This window comes from Coregonus clupeaformis, chromosome 1 (genome assembly GCF_020615455.1).
Source record: "Coregonus clupeaformis isolate EN_2021a chromosome 1, ASM2061545v1, whole genome shotgun sequence".
Lineage (NCBI taxonomy): Eukaryota > Metazoa > Chordata > Actinopteri > Salmoniformes > Salmonidae > Coregonus > Coregonus clupeaformis.
The window spans coordinates 84,018,179-84,042,488 of NC_059192.1; the positions used below are offsets into that span (position 1 = coordinate 84,018,179).

Sequence of the window (24,310 nt, forward strand, 5' to 3'; positions counted from 1 at the left end):
AGAAGAAGGGATGAGGAGGGAGAAGGGGAGGGTTTGAGTTGTGGGGAAAGGGTGAGGAGAGGGAGAGGGCGTGAGGAAGGAGGGGAGGAAAGGGGGAGATGACGTGAGGGAGGGGGGGGGAGAGGGCGTGAGGCAGGTGGGGAGTGCACACACGTTTCCCAGAGCGACGACACTGAGGAGCAGTCCAAAGAGGACCTCAGAGAGACCACCCACTGCAGACAGCTGCAGAGAGAGAGGAGAAGGAGAGAGGGGGGGAGAGAGAAAGGTGTTATAATAGTGTTATCATACATTTTCTCTTGCGAACACTTCAAAAGGTGTGAAGTATTCTTTTTACACTGATTCTATATGGAGGCCAACACATGGAGGAGGACATCTTCTGTATATATAACACATCCACAGACACACAGCTATACACCCACAAACATTCAGCTAGGGGTTTGAACCTGCAACCCTGTTGTCAGTCGGTCAGTCAGGTCATCTCTAGGACATTAAGGTCCAAATCACTGTTCATTAAACAGCTCAGCTCAAACTCTCTTTTCTCTCGTCTACAGTCAGATGAACTTGATACTGTATTCAATTGCCTTCGATCGAGCGCACCACCGGGGGGATTTCAGAATACCGGGTTATTATGAATGAGTCCAGGTTCATTCTGAATAAATAACCTAACTCCCATGCAGCCTGCTGCTTTCGCCAGAAGAGCTCTATGGTTCTCCGGTTTCATGGTAAATGGGCAACCTGGGGCGGGTGGGTCTGGGCTGGTTGTCTCACTGTGCTGCTGATCAGTGCATTTGGAGCGAGACGGAACGGGCCCAGCTCCATATTGGATGGATCTCCATTCATCAAGGACCGGTGCTTGTTGTTACTTGAAGCGGCTGGAGATGCCATAACTGCCCGCTCTGCAGCTGCTAAACATGGTGTCTGTCTGAGCTGAGCTGGAGTCCCTTCTAGCCACAGAATAGAAACATGACTTACCCCTAATTCTAAGAGTGTAGGCTGACTTGAGGAACCCTGTAGTTCCTCAAGGAACCATTGCAGTCAATGGGTTCATATTTTCACCTTTGATTAGTTGAGGGGTTCTTGGAACAACCTTTAATGTTTCAATATAGCAAAGGGTTAACATGATGAACATGAATAACATTTACTCTCACAGGGTAGACAAAAATAACTAAAAGTCATGCCTCCAATCTTCTGATATGCTGTTGCCCCTACATTATATTATTGAAAAGGTTCAAAATGGAACCCCTTGAATCACAAAAAGGTTCCTGTTTTAACCTTTACACAGGGGTTCCTTGAATAACCTTTTCAGAGAGGTTCCTCAAGGAACCTTTTTGACCTCAAAAAGGTCAAAAAAGTGTGGCAATCTTTTGAACCCCAAAAGGTTATTTGAGGCTTTTTTCCTTCTAAGAGTGTACAACACAGACGCACAGAGATAGACAGTGCTATCTGTAATAAGGAGAATGAGTATAATAGTGAGCACCCCAAAAGGGAAGTCCTGTTCTGCATTGCGCCATTAAGCTGCATGTAGTAGAGCTGGCTCCCTGGGATGTTTTGGAGGCACAAATAGCTCCCATATCGCTGTTAAGATAATCATGTTTTTGCGCAATTCAACATTTTGCACTTGTAATTGCAACATCTTGCACTGTTACACACACATGCCGTATGCTATTTTACGCACCATGTAGAGCAGCACTCCATGCCCCAAGTATGGAGCCTGTTTATTTACCTTGGAGATGGTTCCTGTCCCGGGCTCCAGTGTTCCTTTCCAGGGAGAGAAAATATCCCCGAATGTCTTTGTGTTAAATCATTTATTAATTTGGTCATTAACTCCGAATAGACAGCCTCTTCTAACCGACGGAGGAATGTGTCGGTAAAGACGTCGGCGTCCTCTCTCTCGCTCTCTCCAGCAAACGGAGGTAGTTGTGTTACGTTCGCCAACGAGTAGAGCGAAGGCTCCACCTCCTCAGCTCTGAGGTTCTTCCAGTAAACACACACACACACACACACACACACACACACACACATACACACGCACACACACACACACACATACGCACACCCACACGCACACATACGCACGCACGCACATACACACGCACGCACACACACACACATTCACACACGCTTTTGGCAGATTGCCAATAAATAATCAGCGCGTGACCTTTTACGGGACGATTCCCGTAGCTATTGGCTGGTGAGTCCTCCCGTCCCATGCACTCAGCGGTGCTCTGCTCTGACAAGGTGAAACAGTTGAAGTCGTTTGTTTAGCCTACCCTTGAGGAAAACCATAATTCAAGCCTGACTGACAACCAGCCTAGAGACTAGCCTACTGCACTTATAAGCAAAGTGTTACACAATACACCATTTAGACTGATTTAGATCTGGGACACCAGGTGGGTGCAATTCATTATCAGGTAGAACAGAAAAACAGCAGGCTCCGGACCTCATAAGGTACATTGAATAGCCTACACCTACCGTAGGCTATAATGTACTCCAATAAATCAAATCCAAATCAAAGCAAATTATATTGTGCCGAATACAACCAGTGTAGACCTTACCGTGAAATGCTTACTTACAAGACCTTAACCAACAATGCAGTTTAAGAAATAGAGTTAAGAAAATATTTACTAGAAAAAATAAAGTAAAAATAAAATAAAAAGTAACACAATAAAATGTGTATTTGTATTTATTACGGATCCCCATTAGCGGCTGCCAAGGCAGCAGCTACTCTTCCTGGGGTCCAATCACAATTTACATACAATAAAACAATACATAACACAAACACATTATTACACACTACTCTACCATAAAATATTTACAATACAAAATCAATAATACAGCAAAATAACAATATTTAAATGTGTGTATAGAGTTACCATGTGTTTGCGAATGCTGTTTGTGTGCCTGTGTGTCTGTCTCGTCACAGTCCACGCTGTTCCATAAAGTGTAGTTTTATCTGTTTTTTTAAATCTGATTTTACTGCTTGCATCAGTTACCTGATGTGGAATAGAGTTCCATGTAGTCATGGCTCTATGTAGTACTGTGCATTTCCCATAGTCTGTTCTGGACTTGGGGACTGTGAAGAGACCTCTGGTGGCATGTCTTGTGGGGTATGCATGGGTGTCAGCTTGTCAACACCTCTTAAAAAAACAAGCAGTGATGAAGTCAATCTCTCTTCCACTCTAAGCCAGAAGAGACTAACATGCATGTCATTAATGTTAGCTCTCCGTGTACTTTTAAGGGCCAGCCGTGCTGCCCTGTTCTGAGCCAACTGCAATTTTCCTAAGTCCCTCTTTGTGGCACCTGACCACACTACTGAACAGTAGTCTAGTGTTGTTGTAGTGACATTAAACCCCTACAACTCATCCAGAATGCCGCAGCCCGTCTGGTGTTCAACCTTCCCAAGTTCTCTCACGTCACCCTGCTCCTCCGCACACTCCACTGGCTTCCAGTTGAAGCTCGCATCTGCTACAAGACCATGGTGCTTGCCTACGGAGCTGTGAGGGGAACGGCACCTCCATACCTTCAGGCTCTGATCAGTCCCTACACCCAAACGAGGGCATTGCGTTCATCCACCTCTGGCCTGCTGGCCCCCCTACCTCTGCGGAAGCACAGTTCCAGCACAGCCCAGTCAAAACTGTTCTCTGCTCTGGCACCCCAATGGTGGAACAAGCTCCCTCATGACGCCAGGACGGCGGAGTCACTCACCACCTTCCGGAGACACTTGAAACCCCACCTCTTTAAGGAATACCTGGGATAGGATAAAGTAATCCTTCTACCCCCCCACAAAAAAAAAAAAACATATTGTAAAGTGGTTATCCTACTGGCTATAAGGTGAATGCACCAATGTGTAAGTCGCTCTGGATAAGAAATGACGTAAATGTAAATGTTAATGTTAAGAAGTTGGAGCAACACTTAATTATGGACATACAGTGGCTTGCAAAAGGATTCACCCCCCTTGGCATTTTTCCTATTTTGTTGCCTTACAACCTGGACTTAAAATGGATTTTTTGGGGGTTTGTATCATTTGATTTAAACAGCATGCCTACCACTTTGAAGATGCAAAATATTTTTTATTGTGAAACAAACAAGAAATAAGACAAAAAAACAGAAAACTTGAGCGTGCATAACTATTCACCCCCCCAAAGTCAATACTTTGTCACGCCCTGGCTCTTATATGTTGAGCCAGGGTGTTAGTTTATATGTGTAGTGTCTATGTTTTGTTTTCTATGTGTTCTTTTCTAGATCGTGTGTTTCTGTGTTGGCCGGGGTGGTTCCCAATCAGAGGCAGCTGTGTCTTGTTGTCTCTGATTGGGAACCATACTTAGGCAGCCTGTTGTGCACTTGTCATTTGTGGGATCTTGTTCCGTGTAGGTTTGTGTTTATCGAGGACTTCACGTTTCGTTTTGTTGTTTTGTTGTAGTGTGCAAAGTACGCATTAAAAGATGTACGCATATCACGCTGCGCCTTGGTCCACTTATTACGACGTTCGTGACATACTTTGTAGAGCCACCTTTTGCAGCAATTACAGCTGCAAGCTCTTGGGGTATGTCTCTATAAGCTTGGCACATCTAGCCACTGGGATTTTTGCCCATTCTTCAAGGCAAAACTGCTCCAGCTCCTTCAAATTGGATGGGTTCCACTGGTGTACAGCAATCTTTAAGTCATACCACAGATTCTCAATTGGATTGAGGTCTGGGCTTTGACTAGGCCATTCCAAGACATTTAAATGTTTCCCCTTAAACCACTCGAGTGTTGCTTTAGCAGTATGCTTAGGGTCATTGTCCTGCTCGAAGGTGATCCTCCGTCCAAGTCTAAAATCTCTGGAAGACTGAAACAGGTTTCCCTCAAGAATTTCCCTGTATTTAGCGGCATCCATCATTCCTTCAATTCTGACCAGTTTCCCAGTCCCTACCGATTAAAAACATCCCCACAGCATGATGCTGCCAACACCATGCTTCACTGTGGGGATGGTGTTCTCGGGGTGATGAGAGGTGTTGGGTTTGCGCCAGATATAGTATTTTCCTTGATGGCCAAAAAGCTCAATTTTAGTCTCATCTGACCAGAGTACCTTCTTCCATATGTTTGGGGAGTCTCCCACATGCCTGTTGGCGAACACCAAACGTGTTTGCTTATTTTTTTCTTTAAGCAATGGCTTTTTTTCTGGCCACTCTTCCGTAAAGCCCAGCTCTGTGGAGTGTACGGCTTAAAGTGGTCCTATGGACAGATACTCCAATCTCCGCTGTGGAGCTTTGCAGCTCCTTGAGGGTTATATTTGGTCTCTTTGTTGCCTCTCTGATTAATGCCCTCCTTGCCTGGTCCGTGAGTTTTGGTGGGCGGCCCTCTCTTGGCAGGTTTGTTGTGGTGCCATATTCTTTCCATTTTTTAAATAATGGATTTAATGGTGCTCCGTGGGATGTTCAAAGTTTCGGATATTGTTTTATAACCCAACCCTGATCTGTACTTCTCCGCAACTTTGTCCCTGACCTGTTTGGAGATCTCCTTGGTCTTCATGGTGCTGCTTGCTTGGTGGTGCCCCTTGCTTAGTGGTGTTGCAGACTCTGGGGCCTTTCAGAACAGGAGTATGTATACTGAGATCATGTGACACTTAGATTGCCCACTGGTGGACTTTATTAAACTAATTATGTGACTTCTGAAGGTAATTGGTTGCACCAGATCTTATTTAGGGGCTTCAAAGCAAAGGGGGTGAATACATATGCACGCACCACTTTTCTGTTATTTTATTTAAATAATTTTTTGAAACAAGTTTTATTTTTTATTTCACTTCACCAATTTGGACTATTTTGTGTATGTACATTAATGAAATCCAAATAAAAATCCATTTAAATTACAGGTTGTAATGCAACAAAATAGGAAAAATGCCAAGGAGGGTGAATACTTATGCAAGGCACTGTACTTCTCCCCATCTTAGCTACTGTCAATATGCTCTGACCATGACAGTTTACAATCCAGGGTTTCTCCAAGCAGTTTAGTCACCTCAACTTGCTCATTTTCCACATTATTCATTACGAGATGTAGTTGAGGTTTAGGGTTTAGTGAATGTTTTGACCCAAATACAATGCTTTTAGTTTTGGAAATATTTAGGACTAACTTATTCCTTGCCACCCATTCCGAAACTAGCTGCAACTCTTTGTTAAGTGTTGCAGTTATTTCAGTTGCTGTAGCAGCTGACGTGTATTGTGTTGAGTCATCCGCATACATAGACACACTGGCTTTACTCAAAGCCAGTGGCATGTTGTTAGTAAAGATGGAAAAAAGTAAGGGGCCTAAACAGCTGCCCTGGGGAATTCCTGATTCTACCTGGATTAAGTTTGAGAGGCTTCCATTAAAGAACACCCTCTGTGTTCTGTTAGACAAGTAACTCTTTATCCACATTATAGCAGGGGGTGTAAAGCCATAACACATACGTTTTTCCAGCAGCAGACTATGATCGATAATGTCAAAAGCTGCACTGAAGTCTAACAAAACAGCCACAATCTTTTTATCATCAATTTCTCTCAGCCAATCATCAGTAATTTGTGTAAGTGCTGTGCTTGTTCAATGTCCTTCTCTATAAGCATGCTGAAAGTTTGTTGTCAATTTGTTTACTGTAAAATAGCATTGTATCTGGTCAAACACAATTGTTTCCAATAGTTTACAAAGGGTCGGTAACAGACTAATTGGTCGGCTATTTGAGCCAGTAAAGGGGGCTTTACTATTCTTAGGTAGCAGAATGACTTTTGCTTCCCTCCAAGCCTAGGGGCACATACATTCTAGTAGGCTTAAATTGAAAATATGGCAAATAGGAGTGGCAATATCGTCCGCTATTATCCTCAGTAATTTTCCATCTAAGTTGTCAGACTTACCGAGGCTATATACAGGGGGTACCGGTACCGAGTCAATGTGCGGGGGTACAGGTTAGAAAGCAGTGTTTCCCAAACTCGGTCATGGGCCCCCCTGGGTGCACGTTTCTTTTTTTCCCTAGCTCATCACAGCTAATTCAAATAACCAAAGCATGATGATGAGTTGGTTACTTGAATCAGCTGTGTAGTGCTAGGGCAAAAACCAAAACGTGCACCTAGGGGGGCCCATGACCGAGTTTGGGAAACCCTGCTGTAAGGAACCCTACTTAGGGTAGTTTATCTTTGCAATAATAAGGTGCCCATAAAGCACCCTCAAAGTCAGGTCCCGGACAGAACCACCCGGCTCTGTAGTCCAGACCTCGACCGCTCGAGGTCGCGCTAGAACTGTCATTTTATTTATTAATACAGACAAATAAGTAATTTACAGTGTGTGTGGCGCATTCAGTTACACTTAAATAATGTGTATACATAGATTTCTTTAATCCAGATTCTGCTCTCAACTAAATTTCAGTAATAGTTGATTTATAATACAGCTGTACCCCGATGCACATAGGTTGAACATTGTGTGTAGAACATTTTATGCATGTGCAGTGCGCATGTCCTCGTTTCAGTGTGCTGATAAAGTTGGGTTGATTGAAACGGCTGTCATGATGGCGGCTCCCATGTCGTGGAGGAGGTTGGCGTACTCTGTGTACACACCGGCCCTCACCGGGGTTTTCACCCGAATATCAGACCGATTGTTCCGCACACGGGATCGGAGGAGAGGGTAAGATACGACTGTTGTAGACGTGGAGAAAAAAAGAGAGACACTAGTTTTCTTCGTCAGACGTAATGACAGCGCTATCATGTCTTGCGGTGCCAGCGACGTGTGCGTGCAGCCTGTCTTTACGTGCACAGTGTTTCCGTGATTTTTTTCGTAATGTCATTTTGATAGCGTGCGTCAAATATAATGGAGTAATTTTTTTTTGTTGCAATCGTTGATCTGATTGTCATTGCTGTTGCGTGCGAATAGTTTCGTAATGTTACATGCTCATGTCAAGGTTACATAATAAACAAACGTGCAAGTCAAGTTCAGGCAGTAGATATAAACTTTGCAAAACATTCTCTGTAGGCTAGATGTAGCGCGATATGAGACTTCCCTTCCAGTTTCTTTAGGCCTTATCTGTGAATTCGCCTCTTCCTCTCCTTGTGTTGTCAAGTCTCTGCATGTAGAGTAAGAGTGACTCAAATTCTCAGAATGAGGAAATATCTGTTCTTTTTGTGATTTCCTGAAAACCTGATGGCAACAACTGCCAGATGTCTGTCCACACCTGCATATAGTCTGCGTCAGTTTTACATCATCTTAAGTAACTAATACCATAGTATCACACACACATACACAGTCTCTGGCCAAGGCTTAGCTGTGAGTACCAAGGTCGGGGTTGTAGGCTGTCATACAGGCGTGCGATCAATCCCAGGCGGTCAAAACTACTCCTCATCCAGGGATGCGTCCCAAATGGCATCCTATTCCCTATTTAGTGTACTGCTTTTGACCAAGGCAAGTAGTGCATAGGGTGCCATTTGGGACAACTTTAAGCTTTATCTTCATTCCCATAACCTGAGGCGGCTATCGTGACACCTAGACTAGCTAGGCTACATGGGACTTTTAATAATGATAATAATAATACTTGGTATTTATATAGTTGGTGCTTTTCAAGGACTAATATAGCACGCTCATGGCCATAGACAGAACACAGTTCATGGCACCCTAGAGGCTTAATTTGGCTACACATGATATCACATCTCTATTCACTGCAGCTGAGAGACAATGAGGAGAGGGAGGCACTTGCATGTATTCATGGTCATATTCATTAGGGCACACCGTAGCGAAAGTGAAAAACGAAAATGAGCCTTTCGTATTGGTGAAGTTCAAGTGGTCCCTCCATGTTTCAGTCCGTTTTCTTCCGTTTGGTGCGTAATGATGGGAATGAATGACACATCTGTCTGACTGTGGCTTAAAGGAGAGATGGAAGAGAGGAGGGTTGTGTTGCCTGTTAGCTCTAATCAGAAACCGTGTGAATGGAAGGCACATGATCTCAATTTACCTCCCGGACAAACACGTACAATGGCAGCCACATGTACTCACAACTAAAATGGCTTGCCTCTAGCTGTCACCGGTATGCCCCTATTGCACAAACTATTTTTTCATCAATTTCCCCAGCACATGTCTCCGCTCTCTAAGATCTAACCTCATGATATTCCCACTGTTCTACAAAGAGTTAATTTAGTGTGTTATATCTCTAAGACCCTGTATTCCAGTGTACTTACACCCATCCAACCTTTTCCCAGTGGTAAAACAGGGGTATAGTATTGTATACTTAGCCTATATGGATAGGACACAGTTGTTGGCCCACCATAATAAAGATAATACTTCATAAGGAAATCCCCCTTGCTCTTCCATAAAAGGATGGTTCAACCCGTAGGCTATATAGCTATTGGTTCAAAACAGCAGTGGTGCCACATCTCTATGTGACTCTGCTGTTTGATGTTTATGTTGATTGTTTTGTCTCAGATGGGTTTGTGGGTTGAACCCACACTGTAATTCCCTCCCTGCTATTGTTCCTCCCTAACTCTCAACTCTCTGTCCTGAATGAACCCTGGGGGTGCATCCCAAATGTCACGATATTCCCTGTACTACTTTTGACCATGGCCCATAGGGAAAAGGATGACACTATTACGTTAGCATCGTCTATCGACGATGGTTGACAGCCATTTCTTGATGGTGTCATCGTGGCGTGACAGACTATGGTTAAGCCTATTTGATCTTGACTGGTGCCGCGCAGTAAAAAACAGTCTCGCAGGGCAGCACACAAGTAACATTCAAAGTAATTTGCCTATTCCTATTTGCTATAGCCTAATTTAAGAAATACCTTATATAGCCTACAGAATCAGGTGAGGAATGTAGGCCAGACAGACAAAAGCAGTGCAAAATGTCCATTTAGAAAGTAGTTTGTCTGTCAGATGCATGGGTATTAGGCTGTAGCTGTTATAACGGACACTCCTTAACTATCTTCTGGCTACCTGTGAAAAAAAAGAGGCCTGTATTCCCATTTCTCTCCATTTGATAGGCTATGAATATGACGGAAGGCTACGCTTCTTCGTTTTATGTGTGGCTTTTTCCCGATCAAACAATGAATGTAACGGAGTTCCATCTCAAAGTTATTTGAATAGCCTAAAAACATAAGGTAGCCTAGAGGACTAATAATGAACAAACAATATCAATAGCCGGAAAAATCCCTCAATGCAATTTTGAAAACCAAATTGCCAATAACCGATCCTCCTACTAGGCCTATCATAAAAGACACGTTAGTTATGAACAGTAGCTTATTTCCCAAATATTCTAGCCTATGAAGGTGTTGTCCTAGTTGTTGTGGCTTTAAAAAATAACAAGAATGAAAGTCTATAGCCTAAGCCTAGGCTATTCTCAATCACAGGGATAGTACAAACAATATTATTTATTTTTCTATTTTATTAGGCAAATAAAGCAATTATTATCCAGTTCTGAAGACGGTAGATTGCTTCTATCCAGCCCATGATGTAGGCCTATAACCTAGCTCACTACGGTAAATGGCCCATTCCTCATCACTGCTCCATCATGTGCGCGACACACACACAAACCTGTTCTGCTCCTCCAACAGAAAGAAATATTAGAGAAGATTTGCCATTGCCTGCACTTAGCCGCTGCCCAGGCTTTCAACAACGTTATCTTTCGTCATGATTTGTCCAGTTGCATTTGATTTTGCGCTATAGCCGAACTGTTGGTTTACAAAGAAATCCATTATTTGGGGGGGTGGCCTCATAGGGGCGACATCATTATGTCTCAATGTTTTATGGGTACATAATCACAATAGGACAAAGGTTGACATCACCCAACCCTAGTATAGGGTGTCATTCGGGGGACAGCCTCAGTGAATGTCGGGGTGAGAAATCTGTCAGGAGTCAAATACAGGGATATTACTGCATGTGGAATGACCTCTGAGGGTCACAACCTTTACAGTAGGTTGGATCCTCCCTTCTTTTGTCAGTCTGCTAGTTGCGTTTTAAAGACGAAGTCACAGACCGAGCAACAATACAGCCATACTGTCATGAACCCTAGTGCTTGGCTGAGAATCACAGGACCTGTGTGTGTTACTCAACATTAGATCTAGGGATGGGGTTAGACACACATACACCAGCAATATGACTGAGCCCTCTGTTGTAAGAGATTTCAGTAAGTGTGATAAATCACAGTGAAAATGAAGGAGGAGAAGGTGGGGGGTTGGATGAGAGTTGTTTATCAATAGGAGGCAATCACCACTCCAGCTGTAGACTCATTTCTCTCTCCCGCTCTCTTTTTCCCTCCACGTCTCCCCACCCCCCTACCTCTCTCTCTTCCAGGTCATCTGTGTTGCTCTTAGCCCCTCTCCTAGCGGCGGCAGACCCCTCTCCCCTTCCTGTCTTCAGGTCCCCTGGGTCGACCGGAGTTCAGGGCACCGATGGCCTCCATACCCGCTTCCGCTGGATGGCAGAACACGTGCCCGCTTTCAGGGTGCCCGGCACACACATCCACATCCTCACATCCCCTGACCAGTTCTACCAGACCATGAAGGTAAGGTAAGGTGTGGGGGTGGGGGGGGAGCTTTCTCTAAATCATGTGATGTACTAAAAATGGTGTAATAAACATTTCCCAAGAACAAAAAATGAGGAAAGGAAATAATTGATTGTTCCCTCCAACACAGTGTGCTCTTTATACCACAGTGGCATTCAACCATATGTGTGTGTGTTTGTCTCTTTCCGTGGTTGACTATTTGTTTGAGTTTGAATTGCGTACAGGATGTGTGTGTTTGTGATAGACGGCTTGAGTCACCGGCATCAACCCCCTCGGGCACAGCAAACAGAAAGCTGTTTATTTGGCTGTGTTGGAACATTAGGAAACAGTGCATGTGACTCACCTGATTGAGAAATAATGACTAGGCTGGAAGAAGATCAGACTACGTGTGTGTGTTTGAGGTCTTTGGATTTTTTTGGGAGCGAGTTCAAGCCCCCTGATGAAGCCCTCTAGTTTGTGTCCTGTAATGCCTGAATTTACTGTAATTTATTTTTCTGTTCAGGCTCGTATAAAGACAGCTAAAAGGCGAGTGGTGATGGCCTCACTGTATCTGGGTACAGGGCCACTGGAACAGGAGCTGGTGGACTGTATGCAGGAAGCTCTGGAGCGTTCACAGGAGGAGGGTGACAACCCCGACCTGCAGGTCTCCATTCTACTTGACTACACACGTGGCTCAAGAGGTGTGTGTGCGTGTGTGAGAGTGCCATATTACTCTTACCAAGTTGTGTGTCTGTCTGTAACCCTTCTGTCTCTGTGTGTCTAGGTAAGACTAATTCTAGGACCATGTTGCTGCCGTTGCTGCAGCAGTACAGCAGTCAGATGCGTGTATCTCTGTACCATACCCCTGACCTGAGAGGGCTGCTCCGGCTCCTGGTCCCACAGCGCTTCAACGAGACCATCGGGGTACAGCACATCAAAGCTTACCTGTTTGATGACGACCTCATCATCAGCGGGTACGCGCACGAACACACTCACACACACACACACAGTTGGTGTTTTTCTCATACAGTAGCTGTTTGCTGATGTTTATTGGTTTCTCTCTTTCGACCTTTTCCCTCTCTCTCTTCCTCTGTCCTCCTATCTCCCCCCTCCCTCCCTCCACAGGGCCAACCTGAGTGACTCGTACTTCACAAACAGACAGGACCGCTACGTGCTGCTGGAGAACTGTGGGGAGGTGGCCGACTTCTTCTCTGATCTGGTGGGCGCCGTGGGAGACGTGTCGTTACAGCTACAGACCGACAACTCTGTGAGCATGATGTACGGCATGGTGCACCCCTACAGAGGTATAAAACGCACACATAACACAGACCCTAAGTGCGTGACTCGTTGCTCAGTTCTGCCTGTACGCTCTCATTATGTAGTGTAATGTGTTGTTCTTGGAAAGGTTAATGGAATCGGATTAGCTGCAAATGTAGCCTGTTCCAGTTCAGACACACAGTGAAATCAGCGAACTGGCGTGTGTGTGAATGAGAGAGTGGGAGGCAGGAGAGTGAGGGAGAGAGCTGAATGACATGTCTGCAGAACCGGACTGCAGTTGGCACGGAGACCAGAAATAGAGCAGTGATGTCAGAGTTGCTGGTAAGCAATACCGAGTGGGAAGATCACACACACATTCTAATCATTAGTGAATGAAGTTCCCCAGCTGAAACAGTGTTAACTTTACAGTAAAAGCACGTCTTTAGAATGAACTCAAATGCTGAGCCTACATCTCTCTCTCTCTCTCTCTCTCTCTCTCTCTCTCTCTCTCTCTCTCTCGTCATGTCTGTGCGTGGACCCAGCCGCCAGGCGTAGTCCAGATATTGACCCACAGCCGTCATGCCCAGAACTAAATGACCTACTGTACTTTACACACTCACCTGCTCTACTGCACACTGTGTGTGTGAGATCTCTCATTCAACGTTTGCTGAGGTGTATGGTTAAAGCTAGAATCCTTAATTGAAACAATAAGAAAGGGGTCACCCCACCTGTGTTTTGGTAAAAAGCTTATGGATGGGCCTGGAGAATGTTAGCACCCTTACATTTATAGACATCGCTGTGGTTGCAAGGACTGACCATGAAATCGACATTATTATTTTAACCATGTTTTTTGTTAAACTAAGCTCATGAGGCATTTATACGTTTTATATTCTTCATGAATTAATTGGTGTATATATCATTAATTTAAAGTCCTAAAATGGATTCTAGCTTTAACCAGATCGGTCTGTTTCCTCTCCTCTTACCATCCCTACATTCTTTTGTCACTAGGCAACAGGGATGATTTCTCGGCGTCGGCTCGGCAACACATCATGGAGGTGGTCAACACTGCTCGCACGCGGCAACACATTGCAGAATCAGAACGTTTGGAGCGGGAGAGCGAGGGGGAGGAAGGAGGGAAGGAGGATACATGGGTTTTTCCTCTAATTCAGATGAAACCTCTGGGAATACAGGTGGATGAGCAGATCACACAGGTGGGTACACACAAACATGCACCCGGACACCACTACCCTCACCAACTAATATTGGACAAACAACTTCCATTGCACATGATGTTACCTTGTAACATTGTTTTTGTATTTTTTGTTCCTGTGTGACTTAAAAATGTAAATATGGGCGCTACATCTCAACTTATTTCCTTGCAGCGGTTGCTGACAGACGCAGGTCCCGGTGCGACGGTGTTTCTAACATCGGGGTATTTCAACCTGACCAGGGCCTACATGTCGCTGGTTCTCGGGCTGGGCGCTGACTACCGGATCCTCACCGCCTCCCCGGAGGTCAATGGGTTTTTCGGCGCCAAGGGCATTGCCGGAGAGATCCCAGCGGCCTACATCCACATTGCCAGACAGTTCTACAGCAAAGTGTGTCATCTGGGACAGCAGGAGAGGGTTCACCTCCACGAGTACCACAGAGCACAATGGACCTTCCACGCCAAGGGTGGGTGACACGCACACACAGAGTACAGAGAAAGTAGGCTACACACACACAATATATAATCCTTGGCCTGAGAGCCTAGATTGATTCTAATTGGTTCTACTCCATTGTGATTAGTTCTGTTTGGCTGTGAGTTATGCCCGGTAGTGATGTGATTGTTGTTGCTATGACGTTCCACGGTCAGATGGTGAGCTGCTAGGAAGCAGTGTGCATCCTAAATGGCACCCTATTTCCTATATAGTGCACTACATTTTTCACCAGAGCCCTATGGGCCCTGGTCAAAAGTAGTATACTATTTAGGGAATAGGGTGCCCTTTGGGACTGGCACAGAGTGTCTATTCCAGCCTGACAGACAGATTAGCTGGACCACGTTCTTCTGTTCTGTTCTCTGGCTCTGCTGTTCTGTCCCTGTGGTAACCTAGATATGTTGCGGGAGAGACAACGGCTTGTCAAGTCATTCACCCTTAGCCCCGGGCCAAGGAAACACACACGCGCACACACACACACACACACACACAGTCATTCCTTGGTTTGGCTAGACTTTGGGGGTTTCTGTGCTTTAGTGTTTTCTTTATAGTTGTGGGCATGGCCAACGGAAACCAAAATCCCCATTTTGAAACAGCTTATAAACAATGCTCTGACAAATGATATCTAAACTACTGCCAACCTGCACTTTTCTTTCGCTGATACTTATAGAATCAAAAGGCAATGTGTCCAAAATAAAGAATATTCAACTTTAACTGAAATGTTAGAGATGCATTAGTAGCTAGGTAAGTTGTTTTTTTATTCAAAAGACCAAAGTCTTTGAAAAAATGTAGCCAGAGAGAGAGCTGGGGAGAGGGAGTGGGAAATGAAAACAGTGAAGAGAAGTCCCTTTTATTAGATGAAGCAGGGCGGGCCGGCGCTTTCCCGTAAGCACAGCAAGCACTGCAGGAGCGAGAACAGTGGGGGAGAACACACACAGCACCCAGCTGGGGAGCGAATCAATGAACATTAGAGTAGAGCACACCCTGACCCCCAGCTGCAGAACAAACCACTGATGTGGGGAAACTGTTCCCCTTTTCCCTCCGTCTTGTCTTCCTCCACCTGTGTGTGTGTGTAGGGTTGTGGTACTACCTGCGGGGGCAGGTGCGGCCATGCCTGACACTGATTGGGTCTCCTAACTTTGGCTATCGATCTGTGCACCGGGACCTGGAGGCCCAAATCGCCATAGTAACAGAGAACCAGGAACTACAGGCCCAGCTGCAGGAGGTAGGCCATTCAAACCGACAACTTTATTTAAACAGACTTGATGGCTCAATACTGTGGCTCTGCTTTATACAGCTCTCAACCAAAGGCCTGTCTACAAAATTCAACTGGTCTGATAGTTCCTAGTATAATAAGCTATGCTGAGCTGGCATATGCAACACAGACTGAGATTGAGCTAGGAGGGAAACCTGTTCAGGAACTTGTACTAAATGTCTATGTGAGACAATGGAAGCTTCGCTACGTCTCTATCGCTGTCTCTCTCACACACGTGTACACACACTCTCATACACACACAGGAGCAGGAGATGTTGTACCAGAGGTCTACAGAGGTGTCCAGCTCTACGTTCCAGCAGCCAGACCGCCACGTCAAACTGTGGGTCAAACTGGTTACTCCCCTCATCAAGAACTTCTTCTGAGACACATCCTAACACAGGTAACACGCACAGACAAGAGCGCACAGGCGCGCACAGTGTACTAATCCAACACAGGTACCACACCCACATACTCCCACTGAACGATCATCTCTTAGTCACGCACAGAAGTACAGACCCTGTCAGTCCAGAATGGCAGAATGTCATCAGTCACTGCTGTTTGTACCAGCCCTCAACCCAAACTCCAATCCTAGCTTCCAATCTAGCCCTGCCCTAGGCCACATCAACCTCAGAAACTAAACCGAGCAACCCTTGCTTGAATCCTACCCCTACCACACAGACCTTTATCCATTATACATGTAGAGGAAGCTCCCTCCTCAATGTCCCGTCTCTCTGAGAGAAACTTGACCACTCAGCTGAGTGCATCAAGATTTTGCAGTCAGCATCTGGACCAATTCAGCTGTGAGTGAGAGAAAGGAATGTGAGTGCGTGTTTCTCCTCCCTCTAGTTAAATCCCCTCTCATTTTGGCATTGTGGTGATGATTTGACAGATAGCGTATGCAGTGGGGTCAGAGGGAGGCTAAGAGGGTGACCTGATGTGTGTGTGTTCTAACAGGGATGTAGAATTGCCTAGTAGGAAGTGCTGAGTTAAATTTTTTATGGTGACTGTAAATGGTGAATGGGAGGTGTCTCGTGTAACCACAACATGTCACTCAGTGAGACAGTGTCAGTGTGTCTGATCAGCTGCCATGAGGGAACAATGATGGATGGGGCCCACACATTCCTCCTCACACTCTTAAAACTGACACCACAAGCATGCTAGTACATGAAGAAAAATGCTATAGAGTTTGTTTTTGTTACTCTACAATCAGTTCTGGTAAATGATAAGAATTTAGAAATGGAAATTGAAACACACATAGTGCACCTCACTCACTCACTCTCTCACTCTCACTGAGCATGTGAGGTGGAATCAGGGTCACTAAAGGTAATTGACCTTTGAACGACCTTGTCCGCGAAACAGCGTTATCTATGGACATCTGATATTTTTAGAATATATATTGTATCCAGTGCTTAATTTGAGGAACAGGATCCGGCACCTCTCAGATTTGTCTTAGTTCGTTCCGGCACCTATTTTCCTGGATCCAGTACCTTACGCCGCATGAATTATTGCTTCACTGTGGGCACTGTAAACATTCTAATAAAAGCGATCAGAGTGAAATTAAATTGCCTCCTCGTTATTTCTCCCGCCCCCCCAGAAAACCATAATGTAAAAGCACAGGGATCTTTCTGTATTATCATCCTATCCTGCCACACTGATTCCAGATCTGCTGTCTTATTTGTACATAGATGTTATGGGGAGGGCTGGTGGGGTAAGTAACTGATCTTGATACAGGTCTTGGTAGTGGTGGTCAGCTAGTGAAAAGGTCCCTACGTAAACACGACATGTAGCCTAGGCTAGTCGTCTCCCTACTGAATTTGAAACATGAGAAATCCAAAAACATAATTGATAAGAAAAGGCAATAGTTTGTTTTTCAAATCCCAAAGTCCAGAGAAAGAAGGCGAATCGAACACGAAACGAGCCAGAGAACTGTCAGTGCCGGAGGAGAGGAGTGAGGGGCAAACTCCTCCTGATGGCAATGCCTTAGCTAGCAGCGCTGCTAATCCCGCCAGTTCAGCATCACCACCGGCACCTCCACTAGCTAGTAGGCCTACTAGCAAGTCAGACTCTACTGGAGAGGGAGACGGGGAGCCGGGTGGGACAGTGCATCCACCGACGAAGTGCTCGGAGCAGGTGCAATTTGGACGGAAGCTCAGTTCAAGAACAAACACGCATAAACCCTGGTTTGTCATGCAAAATTCTAAGCTGGGCTGTACAACATGCAAAAGGGTAGGGAGCATGGGTCTAGAAAAGACTGGAGGGATTAAACTAGCAAAAGAGTGGGTGGAATGTACAGGAATGTCCACTGCCTCCATGAAATTCAAAACCACAACAAAGAGCCCTCAGGAAAAAAAGGTTTTTGAACATGCCCGAACCACAGCGCATTTAGTGGTAGCAAGCATTGTTGACGAGGCTAGAGGACACCCAGGTTATAGTTAACACTCATGGAGGCTAACTGTCACAGCCACATGGCTTTAAGCAAGAAATTGACTGTCAGGAGTTAAATGGACTTGACATGGGAAGAGTCATTATGGGACGTTTTGATATCTTAAATTACACTGAACAAAAATATAATACAACATGTAAAGTGTTGGTTTCATGAGCTGAAATAGAAGATCCCCAGAAATGTTTGCATATGCACAAAAAGCTTATTTCTCTCAAATGTTGTGCACAAATTTGTTTACATCCCTGTTAGTGAGCATTTCTCCTTTGCCAAGATAATCCATCCACCTGACAGGTGTGCCATATCAAGAAGCTGATTAAACAGCATGATCATTACACAGGTGCAATTTTGTCACAACACAATGCCACAGATGTGTCAAGTTTTGAGGGAGCGTGCAATTGGCATGCTGACTGCAGGAATGTCCACCAGAGCTGTTGCCAGAGAATGTAATGTTAATTTCTCTACCAAAAGCCGCCTCCACTGTCGTTTTAGAGAATTTGGCAGTAAGTCCAACATGCCTCACAACCGCAGACCATGTGTATCCATGCTAGCCCAAGACCTCCACATCGAGCTTCTTCACCTGCAGAATCGTCTGAGACCAGCCACCCGATGAAACTGTGGGTTTTCGCAACAGAAGAATTTATGCACAAACTGTCAGAAACCGTCTCAGGGAAGCTCATCTGCATGCGCGTCGTCCTCACCAGGGTCTTCAACTGACTGCAGTTCGGCGTCATAATTGACTTCAGTGGGTAAATGCTCACCTTCGATGGCCACTGGCACACTGGAGTAGTGTGCTCTTCACGGATGAATCCCGGTTTCAAATGTACCAGGCAGATGGCAGACCGCGTGTATGGTGTCGTGGGCGAGTGGTTTGCTGACGTAAACGTTGTGAACAGTGCCCCATATATTTGTCATTTAGCAGAAGCTCTTATCCAGAGCGACTTGCAGTTAGTGAGTGCATACATTTTTTCATACTGACCTCCTGTGGGAATCGAACCCACATCCCTGGCGTTGCAAACGCCATGCTCTACCAACTGAGCTACACAGGACCATGGTGGGGATATGGTATAGGCAGGCATAAGCTACGGACAACGAACACAATTGCAATTTATCGATGGATATTTGAATGCACAGAGATACAGTGACGAGATACTTTGGCCCACTGTCGTGCCATACATCCGCCACCATCACCTCATGTTTCAGCATGATAATGCACGGCCCAATGTCGCAAGGATCTTTACACAATTCCTGGAAGCTGAAAATGTCCCAGTTCTTGCATGGCCTGCATACTCACCTGACATGTCACACATTGAGCATGTTTGGGATGCTCTGGATTGACGTGTACGACAGCGCGTTCCAGTTCCTGCCAATATCTAGTGACTTCGCACAGCCATTGACGAGGAGGGGGCCAACATTCCACAGGCCACAATCAAACAGCCTGATCAACGTTATGCAAAGGAGATGTGTTGCACTGCATGAGGCAAATGGTGGTCACACCAGATACATACTGATTTTCTGATCCACACCCCTGCCTTTTTTATTTTAAGGTGTCTGTGACCGTTTGCCAAAAGGCACCTAAAGGACTCTCCAGACCATGAGAAACAAGATTCTCTGGTCTGATGAAGCCAAGATTGAACTATTTGGCCTGAATGCCAAGCGTCACGTCTGGAGGAAACCTGGCACCATCCCTACGATGAAGCATGGTGGCGGCAGCATCATGCTATGGGGATGTTTTTCAGCGGCAGGGACTGGGAGACTAGTCGGGATCAAGGGAAAGATGAACGGAGAAAAGTACAGAGATCCTTGATGAAACCTGCTCCAGAGTGATCAGGACCTCAGACTGGGGTGAAGGTTCACCTTCCAACAGGACAACGACCCTAAGCACACAGCCAAGACCACGCAGGAGTGGCTTCGGGACAAGTCTCTGAATGTCCTTGAGTGTCCCAGCCAGAGCACAGACTTGAACCTGATCGAACATCTCTGGAGAGACCTGAAAATAGCTGTGCAGTGACGCTCCCCATCCAACCTGACAGAGCTTGAGAGGATCTGCAGAGAAGAATGGGACAAACTCCCCAAATACAGGTGTGCCAAGCTTGTAGCATCATACCCAAGAAGACTCGAGGCTGTAATCACGGCCAAAGGTGCTTCAACAAAGTACTGAGTTAAGGGTCTGAATACTTTTTTAAATTACATTTGCAAACATTTCTAAACTGTTTTTGCTTTGTCATTATGGGGTATTGTGTGGAGATGAGGGGGGAAATCCATTTTAGAATACGGCTGTAACGTAACAAAGTGTGGGAAAAAAGTGAAGGGGTCTGAATACTTTCTGAATGCACTGTATGCATATGGCAGGTGTTCTGCATTGACATCAAAGTGTTGGTGTAAGAAATTCGGACTTGTGTATGCCCCACTGCTATACTCGAGTATGTGGGCATAATATAGGCTATGGGTCAGTTTCAAGATGGCGCCAATAGACATGGCCACCCTGTTTCTAGCTCCTACACAACTTTGCAGTATTTTTTTATTTTATTGGTTATTTCTCACATTATTAGCCCAAAAAGTTTTTGGGATATCAGAGCGGTGGTAACTCTCACCAGCATTTCAACCAGATACAAGCACTACACCCGCAATAACATCTGCTAAATATGTCAATGCGACCAATCAAATTTGTTTTTTATTTTATGCAAAGTGTGGGTGTTTTGCAGTGATGTCTTGTAGCACGCTGTCAATTTCACCACCATAGTCTTCTACTTGACTGTTTACTCTGCCTGCTGCGCTGCTACGTTGTGTTTGTGACTTTTCTTCTCATGAGCCCCCCCCCCCCCGTATAACCCCGCCCCCTCGGATAACCCCGCCCCTCTTGCGCTCACTATGTGATCCGGGACCTCCAGATTTACAAATTAGCACTGATCGTATCGTTGGAACAACATCGCAATATTATTGTTGGCTGTACTTGCACCAAAACTGCAGTATTTTTCCTTCATGGCTTGTTCTCCATCTTCTTTGTTAATAGGGAGACAATTTTGTTTTCATCACTTTTATTTTCGTAACTGATCAAAACGTATTTTCTCATGGCTCTCTTGTCCTGCTACAGCAGACAATTGGTTTGGAACATCGAATCGCAGTAAAATCACAGTATGGACTTGTAATACATATAAAATCATGAGAATTGCAATACATATCGCGTCGGCACCAAAGTACCATGATAAAATTGTATTGTGAGGTCCCTGGCAATTCCCAACACCACTGTGGTATCCGGTAATGTGCCTTCAGAAAGTATTCATACCCCTTGACTTTTGTCTTACAGACTGAATTCAAAGTGGATTAAATAATTAGTTTTTTGTCACCCATCTACACACAATACCCCATAATGACAATGTGAAATCATGTTTTTAGAAGTGTTTGCAAATGTATTAAATAAAATGCAGGAATCTCTCATTTACATAACTATTCACACCCCTGAGTCAATACTTTGTAGAAGCACCTTTTGGCAGCGATTTTAGAGCTGTGAGTCTTTCTGGGTAAGTCTCTTAAAATGAGCTTTCCAGACCTGGATTGTGCAACATTTGCCTTAATTTTTTTTTTAAAAATGCTTCAAGTTTACAAATTGGTTGTTGATCATTGCTAGACAACAATTTTCAGGTCTTGCCATAGATTTTCAAGTAGATTTAAGTCAAAACTGTAACTCTTGGTAAGCAACTCCAATGTAGATTTGGCCTTGTGTTTTAGGTTATTGTCCTGCAGAAAGGTGAATTTAATCGCCCAGTGTCTGTTAGAAAGCAGACTGAACCAGGTTTTCCTCTAGGATTTTTGCCTGTGCTTAGCTCCGTTCCGTTAATTTTTTTTATCCTGACAAACTCACCAGTCCTTAACGATTACAAGCATACTCATAACATGATGCAGCCACCACTATGCTTGAAAATATGGGGAGTGGTACTCTGTGTTGTATTTGATTTTGCAGAAAACAACTTTTTGTCTTGAAAATAAAGTGTTAATTTCTTTGCCATTTTTTTTGCAGTATTACCTTGTTATTATTGGAATATTTTTATTCTGTACAGGCTTCCTTTTTACTCTGTCAATTAGGTTAGTATTGTGAAGTAACTATGTTGTTGATCCATCCTCAGTTTTCTCCTATCACAGCCATTAAACTCTGTAACTGTTTTAAAGTCACCATTGGCCTCATGGTGAAATCCCTGAGCGGTTTTCTTCCTCTCTGGCAACTGAGTTAGGAAGGACGCCTGTATCTTTGTAGTGACTGGGTGTAGTGATGCGCCATCCAAAGTGTAATGAGTAACTTCACCATTCTCAAAGGGATATTCAATGTATTTTCTTCTTTGTCTTCTACCAATGGGTGCCCTTCTTTGCGAGGCATCGGAAAACCTCCCTGGTCTTTGTGGTTGAATCTGTGTTCGAAATTCAATGCTCGACTGAGGGACCTTACAATTAGCTATATGTGTGGGGTACAGAGATGAGGAAGATATTCAAAAATCCTGTTAAACACTTATTGCACACAGTGAGTCCACGCAACTTATTATGTGACTTGTTAAGCAAATGTTTACTCCTGAACTTATTTAGGCCATAACAATGGGGTTGAATACTTATTGACTCAAGACATCAAAAACAATAATTATATTTTGACATTATGGGGTATTGTGTGTAGGCTAGTGACAAATCTCAATTTAATCTATTTTAAATTCAGGATGTAACACAACAATGTGGATAAATTCAAGGGGTGTGAATACTTTCTGAATGCACTGTAAGTCTGTGGTTGTAGTTTAAGTACTTAGCTGATATCTGGTGATCTGGCAGAGTAAAAAAACAAGCCTAGCTCTAACAATAGCTGAGGGGTTAAAGATATATTTTCTTATCTACAGGAGTTCTATTGTTACACTGTGCTAACAGTAGGCTGGAAGCTCGCCAATAAACAAAACTCACCTTATCACTGAGGTGTGTGTGTATGCGTGCAGGCAGGTGTGTACTGTACTGTGCCTCTGTGTGTACTAGCTGGTAGAGGTTGGAGCTTCCTAGGAACAGTGAGAAAGCTGTACTGTGATACATCTTTCTCCCACACACATCCTTCTCCCACACATCCTCTTACCTCACTGATAGCTGTATTCAGCATCACATCCCTCCAACAGACATGGATGACAGGAATCTTTTATATCGTAGTTTTTTTTAGCAACATTGATGTTTTTGTTTTATTTAATAAAGTATTTCAGATGAAAGTGCTCTGAGTCTGTTTTTGTGTTTCTCTCTCCTCTCTGTTAAACGCTGAGCAGGAAGCAGACTGCGGCCAATACCCACTTGGCAGGCTTCTCCTTGGTCTTGAGGTTGAAAGTCCAGATGAAGGTGGGGCCCCTCATACGGGTCTTATAGACGGGACACTCGTTGTACACATTCTTGGTCTCCTGATGGTCCACCGGTACAGCCTTGATGAAGATCGGCATGTTGGGGGTCAGCTCCTTCAGACGAGTGTCTGCTATCATCCCTGACTGGGTGTCCCAGCGCACCCCTGCACCCACATGCACACAACCAGACACACACACAAACACCGTATAAAGGATTGAACGTAGTAACATCTGTCGTCACTCCAACCCCTGTGACTGACTCTCTTCATCGCCACGTGTGTTTGTGTATATCTACAGTACTGTATAAACGGACCACTTAGTTTACCAATGCCTGAGATCTAGCACTGAGTTTTTACTGCTGTGTGTTTTCATTGAACTACAAACATTTACCATGTATAGACCAGCAGGAGGAACTTAAACATGTTTTGTACAGTCAATAAACTCTCAGTAGTTCTATATTGACAGAGTGAAATCTGGTACATGATGAGTGAAGAGTCTGTGTGACGGTAAATAGCCAGGTGTGGTTCTGAAGGTAAATATACAAGTGTGAAGGTGACTAGATAGGTGTGTGTGTGGAGTGTTGAGATCCCTGGAGGAGCCTTAAAGTGAAAATCCACTTAAATATATTTTGCATCATGATGTGGCCGGTAACACTTTGCTTCTTGAAAACTTGAATGCAGACATGCAAAACATTTTGGGACTGTATCAACAGTGGACTAATACATTTTTTTTTGTGGATTTTCCCTTTTAAGGACAATTGAGATGCGAACTGCGGTATTAGTGTTTACTACTCTACCCAGCTCATACAGTGAGTCACCCAATTAACTGAACTGGACTGTGTGTGTGG

The 24,310-nt window shown here is 44.6% G+C and overlaps 1 protein-coding gene across 1 annotated transcript; it reads left to right on the top strand.

Moving 5' to 3' along the window:
- Positions 1-7,081: 7,081 nt before the first annotated feature.
- LOC121575420 (CDP-diacylglycerol--glycerol-3-phosphate 3-phosphatidyltransferase, mitochondrial-like) lies at positions 7,082-23,921 on the top strand. Its single transcript, XM_041888528.2, has 10 exons — positions 7,082-7,626; positions 11,277-11,487; positions 11,990-12,167; positions 12,251-12,440; positions 12,592-12,770; positions 13,732-13,934; positions 14,106-14,397; positions 15,497-15,645; positions 15,939-16,075; positions 23,395-23,921. Exons 1-9 carry the CDS (start codon positions 7,457-7,459, stop codon positions 16,056-16,058), a joined length of 1,692 nt encoding a protein of 563 aa, XP_041744462.1. The 5' UTR covers positions 7,082-7,456; the 3' UTR covers positions 16,059-16,075; positions 23,395-23,921.
- Positions 23,922-24,310: the final 389 nt, after the last annotated feature.